This window comes from Pundamilia nyererei, unplaced genomic scaffold (assembly GCF_000239375.1).
Source record: "Pundamilia nyererei isolate P.nyererei 1_Seehausen unplaced genomic scaffold, PunNye1.0 scaffold00301, whole genome shotgun sequence".
NCBI lineage: Eukaryota > Metazoa > Chordata > Actinopteri > Cichliformes > Cichlidae > Pundamilia > Pundamilia nyererei.
This window is the reverse complement of record NW_005187702.1, coordinates 244,349-256,769: the sequence shown is the minus strand read 5'-3', so window position 1 is coordinate 256,769 and position 12,421 is coordinate 244,349. Positions and strand designations below refer to the sequence as shown.

At 40.6% G+C, this 12,421-nt stretch overlaps 1 protein-coding gene across 2 annotated transcripts in view; it reads left to right on the top strand.

The window, feature by feature from the left end:
* The window catches only part of met (MET proto-oncogene, receptor tyrosine kinase), a 65,571-nt gene that overhangs the window by 35,975 nt on the left and 17,175 nt on the right, over positions 1–12,421 (top strand). For both annotated transcript variants that reach the window (XM_005751143.1, XM_005751142.1), the window contains exons 9-11: positions 388–552; positions 2,269–2,368; positions 10,795–11,004. In XM_005751143.1, coding sequence (XP_005751200.1) covers positions 388–552; positions 2,269–2,368; positions 10,795–11,004 — 475 coding nt within the window. The remainder of the gene's footprint in view (positions 1–387; positions 553–2,268; positions 2,369–10,794; positions 11,005–12,421) is intronic.

Genomic DNA, 12,421 nt, shown 5'->3' with positions numbered 1-12,421 from the left:
GGTGCAAATTACTGACCTCTGTCATCATTTTAAGTGGGGGAACTTGCACAATCGGTGGCTGACTAAATACTTTTTTGCCCCACTGTACAAGTGTTTATTGTGCCTTAGCATTACTTTCATTTTAGGGAGACTTTTTTGCCTAGCATTAGCCTTTGCAGAAAGGCTAATAAAATTAAATGATCTTTTTTCATTATCTCTTGTTTTTCTTGCTCTTGTCCTCATTCTATACTTTTTTCTGCTCTACAAGCAGAATTACCTGCAGGACCGATGAGAAAAATGCATGAATAGCCTCTTGGACAATGCTTACCATTGTACATACTAAAAAAACCCAATACATCATTTGTTTTTACTCACTCACCCTGACCTCATCTTTATCACCACCATCAGCTGGTCATCCAACATGGTGACTTGTAAGACGCCACCATATGCGGTTCTCTCAAGCCAAACTGTGAAGCTGACAGTGGATTCGGTGGAGCGCCGCGCCCCTATGCAGTTCACCTACAACCAAGACCCGATCATCAACAACATCCAGCCCTCACGCTCCTTTGTGAGGTTAGAGTTTAGTTTATTATTAAGATCCCCATTGGCCCCTGCGATAGCTGTAGCTACTCTTTCTAGGCTCTGACGAACTTTTCAACAAAAAACCTTTTTCATATCTAAAACAGTCATTCAAATGATTCATAATGAATTCTGATATCATTTATAGCCACATCTGTGTGATGGCCAGAGTTGAACTGCTTACTACATATTTAAGCCCATTTCTTAAAAAAAAAAAAAAAGTTGGGAAGCAATGATTTACAAATCTCATAAATCCATATTTTATTCACAGTAGGGCATAGAAAACATTTCAGCTGTTTAAACTGAGGCATTTCACTATTTCACAAAAAATATTAGCTCACTTTGAATTCGAGGGCAGCAACATGTCTTAAAAAGCTTGCAATGGGAGCAACAAAAGGCTGGAAATGTAAGTGGTGCTAAAAAGAAACAACTGCAGTTGTCAGTTTTATTCATATAGCTTAAAATCACAACGACAGTCACCTCAAGGGGCTTTGTATTGTAAGATAAATACTCTATAGTAATACAATACAATAATTTGGCATCTAATTAGGTCTGTTGGCAATAGGTCATTATCATAATTGGGTATAAAAGAGCATCTTAGAGCTTGGAAGAGTTTCTTAGAAGTGTAGACGGGCAGAGTTTCACCCATCTGCAGAATACTACACCTTCAATTGTGATAAGTGATGCAGTGGTGTCACTGCATGGGCTCAGGAACACTTACAGAAAACACTGTCTGTGAACAAAGTTCACCACCATGTCGTGATAGCGACACAGTGATACAGAGAAGAAGCCATATATGAACATGATCCAGAAAGGCTGCTATCTTGGGCCAAAGCTCATTTAAAATGGGCTGAGGCAAAGTGGAAAAAAAAATTCTGTGGTCACATGAATCAAAATTTCAAATTCCTTTTGGAAACATGGGCCAGACCAAGAGGATTGTTATAATTCCTCAGTTTAAATGCCTGATGGTTAGGTGGAGCAGCTGCCTACCGAATTGGCAGCATGCACATCTGGTAAGGCACCAACCAATGCTGAAAGGTATATACAGGTTTTAGAGCAATTCATGCTCCCATTTAGACAATGTTTTTTTCAGGGAACATCTTGCTTATTTCAGCAAGACAACAGTAAAATGTATACTGCATCTATTTGAACAGTATGGCTTCATAGCAGAAGAGTATGGGTATGGAAACAGTCTACCTGCAGTCCAAACCCTTCCCCTACTGAAAACATTTGGAGAATTAATAAAACAAAAAGTACAACAAAGCAAACACAGGACAGCTAGAATCCTCAATCTGACAGAAATGGTAAAACATTCCTCTCACGTTTTCTCCTTTTCTATCTTCTATTGTGAATAAAATATGTTTGGGATTTGTAAATCAGTGCATCCTGTTATTATTTCAATTTTACCGAGCATCCCACCTTTTTTTTGTAAGTGGAATTGTATTTATTTTGGATATCAGTTTGCAGTCTCAGCAAATTTCCTCTGAATATAAGCTGAGACATATATTTCTTGACCCAAGATGAAGTACGAAAGAGTGAGTTGGCGTTTCGACTGCCGATTAATGCTTTAGTTTTTACAGCAGTAGGAAATGAGTGGGAGGTGATGAGTGGCTAAACTGCTAACGCTAACAGCTGGTCACTCCCTGTAGGATTCTACTGTTTCCCCTTCTGATGCTAATGCTAATATCCTTTCTTTCCCCCTCACTGTAGCGGAGGCTGCACAGTGTCGGCTCACGGTTTTTTCCTCAAGTCCGGCCTTCAACCCATGATGCTTGTCTCCATTGGTCAGAATACTGAGACCTTCCATGTGGTAAGTACAATTCGGATTTAAACATTAAAATGAGAGTTGTCAGTGAATCTATATTTAAGTAGATGAAGAAATGCAAGTTTGAAATTTGGTTTTCCACTGGTTTGAAAAATACAGTCTAGAGATGATGATACTTTGGAGATGGCCACCTCTCCTTCCTTGTTTTTGTACATCAGTTCAAACGTCAATTCAACATAATAGAAAAAAAGCCACTGTTTAAAGCTATGTGGTTTTTTCAAAAAATCATGAAAATGTAAACATGAATATGTCATGTAAACCTTTTGGTTCCTAATTTACGTTTCTGAGTTTAGGTCTTGAGGCTTCTCATATCCTGGTCCGCATTAAATCACATGATGAACAGCAGCAGGCGAAATGGAGAAAAATAAACATTCCAGTGCCTCACTATCACATGCATGGTATTGCCATTATGCATACCCACGCTTCCACAAACCTCTTAGAAGAAAAAAAGATTTCTCCACAATAGTAAAAAGCTAAAGTTTCAGACAGACATGAGAAGAAAGGAAATGGAAAATCCACAGTCTGATCTGCAGGATCCAGCTGCAACCTCTGACTCATGCACAGTAGCAGAAGCAAAGCCTTTAGGATGCTCTGGCTCACCTCACCTCCGTCAGGTTTTATTCCACTTATTGCACGAAAGTGATACACACACACATACACGTACACACACGCACCACTTTACAGTGAAAGCCTGGAGGTGTTTTAAATTATACAACACCTCCACACACATGTCTTTCACCACGCTGTCTGTGGCCCTTTAAAATTGCTAAAATTGATGTATCTCAATTATAAAAGCCTTAAGAAGTTGTTAAATGTATATAAAATGTCATCCAGGTCATAAGTCAAAGGCAAGGGACTGGTTTGAGTTACAGTGACATTTCTACTGACTAATCCGGCCCATTAGACTCTTGATAAATGACATTTTATAGCTCATATATTATATCACCTGAACAAGAGGATCATATTTGAACAGAGGGAAGCTGTACAATGTAATCATTAAGGTTAAATGCACTTTTTTTCTACCAGTCCACATGGCCTTAGTGTTATACTTCCTGCATTTGAGAGTATTTGAGGGTCTGCCTGGGTCCAAGTAAATGTCATCATCAGAAAGTGAAATGTGGCTATCCACTTACCCTCTACATTGTTGTGACTGCTCTGACTTACCCATGCAGACATTACGCTATCCATGCATTACGCTACAGGTTATTAAAATGACTTTGTCCACAATGTGTGCAGCTGAGATTATATAATTTCATTTAGGACATCTCACCGAAGTGCCAGTGCAGTTACACTGTGGTTCACTGCAAAATGACATTCAAACTATTTCACATTGTAAGTCAGAGTGTTTTTATGGATGATGTTACTGAATGGGATGGACAGTTTTGCTTCACTTCCCAGCAAAAAGATGAAGATCTTCAATGTAAAGCACAGGCGAGAGAAAGGGAAAAAAACTTCTTGGCGAGTGTTTTGCTGTCTTAGCAAAGTTTTCATGTTGCAGCCAGAATAATTCAGTCCTGTCTGAAGTAACAGTGCTGACCGCATAAACTACCCAGCATGGTTTCCGACGATGTGAACTTACTGATCCTCTGATCCACTCTCATAGTGCACTTGGATAACAGTCTCACGGCTTGGGTTTCATTGCAGTTGCTGTTAAAATGATACCATTTTTTCTCCTTTAAGAGAGAAAGTAAATTAAGTAAGTTTAACCTCTTCTTGTCCTGCCAGCTGAAACTAAACAGAAACTGTTGCTCTTACTTTCCTGTAACTTCTCCAATTGCATAATCGGTTGGGAAATGGTTCTAGCAAATGTTCTTTGAGACTAAACGTGGCGTGTTTTTCTGGTGGTTCAAAACAAACAAACAGGTCCTTTCACACAGGGAATGTGTGCCCCGTCTCTTTGTGTGTTGTTTGCTTTAGGGAGGCGGTTTAAGGGCAAGAAGTGTAATGATGTTATCTGTCATCCTGAAACGCTCCTGCAGGTTCAGTCAGGAGATAATAATAAGCTTGGTAAATACACACGAATACCTGAACAAAACACCTACTCTAATGGAATAAGACCTCCATGTCAAATCTTAGTGGCAGAATATCCTTTTATCTGTCTTTGTTTTTCTGTCACACTTTTAAAAACACACACGCACACATGCACACACAGTCTGCACTGTCTCATCTTTCATTTTCCCTTTCTCTGGTCATTGACCTGCGTTCAGGTCATCACTTGATGGGTCTCAAGGGAGCTCAGGCTTCATTACACACCAACAGCATGAGCAGATGCAACTCTGAAATTAGCCTGATGATCCAAAATTACTAGTTCCTATTCCTACTTCATCCATCAAGTAGACGGACCTCCCAGTGTAGCTGTTATCACTGCGTATTTAGTTGGCGAACTTCCACTGAGTTCCTCTGAGAGACAGTAGGTTTTTTCTTGTTTTTTTTAATTCCTTTATTATTTTTCTTTCTTCGTTAGTGTTTCTGTAGCATCCAGTATGAGGGGAAAAAAAGACGATCTGTCCACTTCACGTGCCAAGATTTGCCTACTTCATGTTATTTTGCCTTTTGAGTTACACTGACATTCTCTGTTCTCTTGTCGCCACATTGCTTTGCTTTTTTAATTTTCTACCCTGTGTGAACAGTTAGCAGGGGTGTAGATTTTTGACTGACCAGTGGGTGATGCCACATCTCTGTTTAGTTAATTAAATCACGTTTTACTTCACGTGCACATCAAAAAACAAACATTGCTGAATTACAGTTTTGAAAAATGCAGTCATCAGTTTCAGTTTGTAGCAAATTGTTACAGCCAAATGTGACTGCTGTAATTTCATCTGTAGTTTTATGGGATGTGTAGGGCCATTTTGCTTTTTAAAGGGGTTTTTTATGTGTCACCTGGTCCTACGGTAATGGAAGCTTATATGCGGTTGGTCATGGTTTAGTTCACTTTAAAGGTATTAACACATTTTGTGACAGTGTGTGTGTCTAAGATGACTGAAGGCATGTTTAAGTGAACCTTCGACCTCAGAGATTATCGTTCATTTTGAACCGGAATAACAGACCAAAGAATAGCAAAGACGAATTTCAGGCTTTCCTGGAAAGGGCAAGAGAAAGCATGAAGTGAAATGCTTGTATAAAAAGGGCTATTATTACTAATGATTTAGGAAGGGATCATGCCCCATAGGGCTCCAGCTGTCGCCTGTTAAATTCTTTCCAGTAAACGGGATGGGTTAAGCCTTAGCCTAGGAAAGGACAGTATAAGTGTCTCATTGTAAGTCTCATTGTGTCTCATTGCACGGATCGTTCACAAATGGACAACACAGAAGTTTCTATCGCCAAGAGTAATGTGAGCCGGCGTGTCATGGCTCTAGAACTGTGTTCATGTGATCAGCTTAGTGTCCGAGAAGCTGTTAAAGAATGAAAACCTGCCATCCAATCAGATGAGATCTTCAGCCCTGAGATCTTCACACTAAAACAGGTTGTAGAAAAAAAACCAAGACCTACTGAGAAACCAACAGCAGAGATTTAGGGGTCTCAGCTAGAGCCAGAGCATAAAAAAACAGCCAGTGTTGACTTGATATCTGGCCTTTAGATCTCCAGTAAAGCCCAGTCTCAGCCAATCTCAGCTTTCCCACAAACATCAAAGAGATTTCTTTTATGCTCCATCGTGAAAAGCTGGCATGGTCACAAAGTCAAAGGAGGCTACATATACACACAAAAAAACCCAGCAAAATGTCATCTGTGAATTTTCACATTGCTCCTACACAAAGCTCGGGGAGTGGAGTTCATGATGCCAGGACTGCTTTGCTGTACTGCACCATCACAGATAGTTTGGTTTAACTGGAGGCTTCACCACAGCCAGACACCTGTTGCCTGAATTCACAGATTGGCTTGTTTCGTGTCAGACGCCTCTTCCTATCTCATCCTGGAGGAAATAATCCTTCCAGCTGACACCTGAATGCCTCACAGAGTTTCTTTACTTTCCCATGGCCCCCCACAGCTGGTAGGTGTCTGAAAGTATTTGTTCCTGTTAGACCTGCGCTGTGGCTAAAATATGAGGCTGTAAGATAAAAGTGGTACCAGCCATTTATCAAGAAAAAACAGTTGTTGTCAACAATAAACAGGTAATTAATGCCAGATATGTCAATCTGTGGGTTAAAACATATCAAACAGTTCCAAAAACCTGATTTTGAGGATTTCAAATAAACTTATCTTTATTTGATAACCCATAAAGTACTCTTGCAAAGAGTTCATTATATTATAGATAAACATATCTAATGTAGTGTAGTCCAGCTCAGCAACTGAAAAGAGATAAGTAAGAGCATATATAAAAAGACAGAGTGTCTTAGGGGGTGCAAAATGCATTATATAAAAGGCAAAATAAGAAATAATAAAACTGACACTAAAAAGCTGAGCAAAGTCTTTAAACCCAAAGTGTATGACCGCACAACGCAGTGTGGTAGGAAGCAGCTCCGGTATAAATCACTCTTGATGTGACAAGCACTTTTGTACGTGGGAGCTCCGTTATGACTTGGCTTTTTCACAGGCTGTTACACTAATGATCCTTCGGGGACAGCAGAGGTTTTTGGGATCGCTGGTTCTCTCATCACCCCACAGTAAACCTCTTGGCTCACTTGCTGTCCAGCTTGCCCAGCAATTGTATTCACAGCTGCTCCCAACTTAAAGCCCGTCACCTTCTCTCCTTAAATAAGAGGAGACATCAACCAAACAATGAATCTGACTGCAGTTTCCACTAATTCACAGGATATTTTTCCTTTCACTGCACCCATGGGAGGCAAGGAGGAGGGGGTTTGCCCTTCGTCCTATTCTGTCCGTTCCTTATTGATATGTAAACGAGAGAGGCGCATTGGATTGCTTTTGTTATGAGACCTGGGAGCTACCCTCACACACTAACACACACTTTATGTTTGCTTTTTGTGTTTTGATTGTGTTTGTGCACTTTATGTCTGCGTTTAAGCATTTGCAGATGAACATTTCCTCTGCATGTGTTTGTATGTGTCCATTTGGGCGACTCACCAGGGAATCAGATTGGCAAATGTGTGAGGAAGTTTCAGCCACACTTCAACAATACTGCTGTTCCTGCAGTCAGAGCACCTCTCCAGGGAGGCAGATTTCAGCCAGTCTGCCAAGTGATTTTACATATAACAAACTATACTGACTCCATAATACATTGTTTCCCAACTGGTCTAACCCCATGAAAAACGCTGGTTCTTTATTCTCAAGTCATAGTCTTAAGAATTCAGATCTCCCATTGTGAAGAAAATACACTGAAAGTATTAAAGTGTAAAGGGGCCTGTTCTATAGTTCTTCTGATTATTTGCTCCTTGAGAACAAATGATTTGAATAGCGGGTGCATGGCGATTTCTTTGCCCACACCCATGGAGATGATTGCTCTCACTGATAGATTAAAAAAACCCACAAAACGTGAAGAGCAGTGAGCCGCTGCGTCCGTGCACGCCACCATCTTGTAGCCAAGATCATTAGAGATAAGAAAAAACAGTCCACACAGGGAGTGAGTCACTCATCTCCCATTGCGTTGAAGATGACGGTTTGTCACTAGCAGTTATTCCAGGTTCCAGTTGCATAGATAACCCTCTAACGTATGTACTACCAGGTGATATGCTAATCACCAGTATCCTGCTCTCATTGGCAGTTGCTTCAATTGTTTGCCTTAAAGTTTAAAAAGAAAAAATCTCCGGACCTGTCTATTTCACATCACCATTGGTTTTTTCACACGTAATAATTTCAGATTGCAAAATATCATTGACATTTTATGGCTCTGCATTGCTACATTACTGCTAGACACAGACAGAAATAAAGTAAAATAATAATAGGTGCCATTTAAAGTGCACTTGGAGCTGATTCAGGTTTCCCTGTTGCTTACAGTATAGGGAACCCAGCCTACTGTTTATTAACTGGGAGCCACTGAAATAATTGTGAACTGTTTGCAGTATTCATTTAAGGTTTTAGTCCAGTATTCTCACACAGATACTCAAAATTACTAGCAGCTGGCTGGCTGTTGGTTAGGTGCAGAGAAGACCAGGGGTAAGGTGTCTATCCATACAATCATCCAATCCAGCCTCTGGCACTTATTCAAATCAGTCAGTCAGCAGTCTTCATCTGTCTCAAGCAACACAAACACACACTTTGGAGGATGGAGTGAAAAAGACACACACACCCTAGCTCTAATGGGAGGAGCCAAACATATAAACAACATGGCACATGATCCATTATCATAAGACTGTGCATCTGCAAGCTGCTTTGCAACCCATCTCATGCTGATTTAAATCAGCTCTATTCTATGCTGTTACTGCTCTCCTCATCTCATTCAGTCAGAAAAGCATGGCAGTCGTGGAACAGACGTGTGCTGCTGAATTTTAGTCTTCATTTGGCTGTTGTGGTCTACCTGTTCTTTGTTATGCTATTACTCAGTGATTATTCAATGATTATTGACATGTCTCTTTAAGTGTCACATAACTGGCATTCAAGGCTGAAAATACAAAGGATGTTAAATATGCTTCTTTGTTTTTCAGGGGGGAAAAATTGCACTATTGCTTTAGAGCAACTGAAAACCATCCATGGCATATCCTACCCATTTTGGCCCTGGACACTGTCACAAGAGAGATTCTTTATTTCAAGAGTTTCACTTCCTGTATAAATAGAAGTTAAAAATCTCTGTGGTGCGTCTCTGTGTCCCTAAAGAACTTCATTAAATGACAGTAAAGACTCACAAAAACATCCGTGTGCCTGCACAGCAGGTGTTTTTCCACCTCCCACTCCTGCTCTCAAGGACACATCTACTTTTGTAACCCAGAAGATAAACACAGTCTATCATTACCAAAGAGCAAATATCAACATTGATCTTTCAGCACACAGACAAGCAAATATGGTTTGTTCTGTGAGCACCTACATGGAAGCATATAATGCCATCACACTTTCTAATGGCTTTCTGTCACTTGCATGGGTATTTGCTTTGTGTAATGGCTAAACCCTTTCTTTTATTCTCTAAGCTTGACCTCTGTACCGGAGTCTGGACATAAACCTAAATCCAGTGTTGTCTCCTTTAGTCCAAAAAATAAAACAGCATGGTTACAGGGAGAAGATAAGTTAGCAAATCATTGTGTAATCATTATTAGCTTAAATGTGAAGGCATGTGAAAAACTTTCAGATTAGTATTGCAATTGCAGTGATATGTACAGAAACCAACATGCAGATGTTCAGCATAGTAGTAGGTTAGTGCTGACCTCTGTCGTACTGTCTTTGCAGTGGATTTCCCTTACGTGAGTCTGTGGCACTCTAACATTTCATGTTTCCCTTATATAAGCACACCGTGCAACATCATATGGATATACAAAGACACAAAGTCCAGCTTTAGACCTTGAGTCAACCACATCGTGTTTAGATCTCTGCCTGGAGATGTCAGCCTCAGTGTCTCAATCCCTGTTGGATACCTTTATTAATGTTAAACAACATGAAACTGCCACACCTCAAAGGGCTGTTTTCTATTTTCCAAGCTGTCTGTCTCTCACTGGGGGCCTTAGCGAGCACAAAAGCTGTGAGGCCTATGTGGGTGGAATCCAACAAAGGATAAAACTCTGTTGTGCCCCTAGGCTACACGTGTAAACACAGCAGTGGCTGACAGCAGGCACAGTCCCATGTAATGTGTTGAGTGTAAGAGAAGCTCCCAAATGAAGAATTATTACATCGTTGCTCTACAGAGTGACTGAATCAAGAGCTTAACCCAGTACCAAGTATCAAGAGTAGTTGAAGAGTTGCATGCGTGCAGATGTGTGTCTGTAATTTTAAAGACTGGGTCAGAGAGGTGCCAAAAATCAATTTGTTGTGGTTTTTTAATGGTTGCTGCTCTTTATGTATCATTAAAGGTTAAGCTTAGAGCGAGCAGTCAAGAAAGGGAGTTGGTTTTATGCAGTTTGGACTATTTTTGAATGGCCCTTTTTTTCTTTTTTACACTGTTTTAAGTCACAACAAGAAGCTGAGAATAGATTTCCATAAATCTAAATTGGATCATTTGAATGGTTCTTCTGTTGTCAGATACAGAGGAAAGAAATAGTACATAAATCTGGACAAAGTAAGATATATTTTGATATAGTGTCTACAAATAACTTGGATTCCTTTATTTGTGAACATGTGTCTCTGATCACCCAGACATTATTATCTTAATTCCTTGCAACCTTACATCAGAGCTTGTAAGCTTCTTAATAAAAGAAACACCCTGGAGTTTAACAAGGAAAGTGTTTTTTCCCCAGAGTACCTGAGTAGTTTGCTATGGTTTTGGTTTTGTTCTGTTTTTTCAATGAACTAAAATGATCTTGAAATGTGTCTGCATTTTCACAGTGGTCTAATGCATTTTTATCTGTCTATTGTCCCACCTGTCTTTCCACCAGAGCTGTGTGTATGGTGAAAATCAGACTTCCATCCAGTGCACAACACCCTCTCTGGTCAAACTGGGCATGCAGCCGCCGGTCATCACCAGGGTGTCATTTGTCCTGGACGGCTATTCAACTAAACAGTTGGATATGATCTATGTGGAGGACCCGCTATTCCAGGACCCTAAGCTCACTTCTAAGGACAACAAGAGCATAGTGGAGCTCAAAGTGAGGAGATTTGCACAATAAACCAACTTTTAACATTATGAATTTTCCATGCAGTGTTCAGTGAAAAATGACCCGGCTACAGTCCATAGCTAAGAAAATCTCTTCCTATGTGCTGCAACAAATTTCAGTTTCAAGTTCAAGAAATGCTTTGCTCGCTTGACAAGAGCAAGACAAAGGTGCAGAAGAAAAATAGAACAAAAACAGAAGAAATCATTAGTGTTTGTATTCTATTCTGTATTGTTAAGTTCACAAGTTAGATTGACAAGTTTGAGACAGGTGGAAGTTCACACCCCATAGTTCCTGCGCTTTACCTTCCAGTGCTCACACGCATTCACACGTAAAGCCCCCCATGGTCCAGGTCAAGTGGGGAAGGAAACAATACTGAAAGAAAAACAGGATGCAGAGTCAGTTTCCCATCATTTCCATCCTCCACACCAACATCCCCATCCCTCCTCCACTGTTATACCTCTCTGTGCATGCTCTCTATTGACTTGCATTGTTGTTGCTGCTGAGGGCAAAGCTTTTGACATATTAATACTGCTTTTTGAACACCACAGTCCCCCGAGTCTGTTGTAGGAACACAATGAAATACATATTTCTCCCCTTGTCCCTTTTTTTATGTTGTTGATGGATTATGGCAGCTGTGCTGAACTTCTTGCATGGGACCCTGGCTGCTTTTTTTTTTCTTTTCTTCTTCTTCTTTCACTTTTTTCCCAGACATGACCTTGCCCCTGATGCTAAATCCACCAACACCCCAACATATATCCCCCGTTCAGCCCAGACAAACCTCCCATTTTTACCCACGGGGAGGTGGTACCAGTCATTGCACTGAAACAGACCGCATTTAACGCCATCTGATAACCCTACTTCACAGTGGCCTCAATGAAAGAGGCAGATGCTGGGCTCATTTAGCACCATCTGATAACTGTAGCCTCAAATGGCTGCAAATAACAGCCAAATAAAGGAATATTTACCTTTGACTGACAGCACTAGTGTGAAGCATGTGAAGGAACCGGGCTGTTGGCTTTGGCTCGTGGCCAGGCTCTTATCACTATCCTGATCACTTCTAATTTTCATTGCGACAGTTTATTTAGAGGGAATGGTACTGTGCTGTTGTTTTTAACAACTTTAACCCCTCTTTGCAGTGTCTATAATATAGTCACGCTATGGGGAGGAGACACAGCATTAGAAGTGTTTTGGATAAACATGTATTGTCTTTGTGAGCAATGTAATTGCAAGCGAGTGTGTGTGTGTGTGTGTGTGTGTGTGTGTGTGTGTGTGTGTGTGTGTGTGAGAGAGTGAGAGAGAGAGAGAGAGAGAGAGTGTGAGTGCAGGAACAGGTGTGAGCTACCACTCTGTATCAAATTGGAAAATCCCAAGCTGTCACGCAAGGAATGTGATCATTCTCTTTATTGCC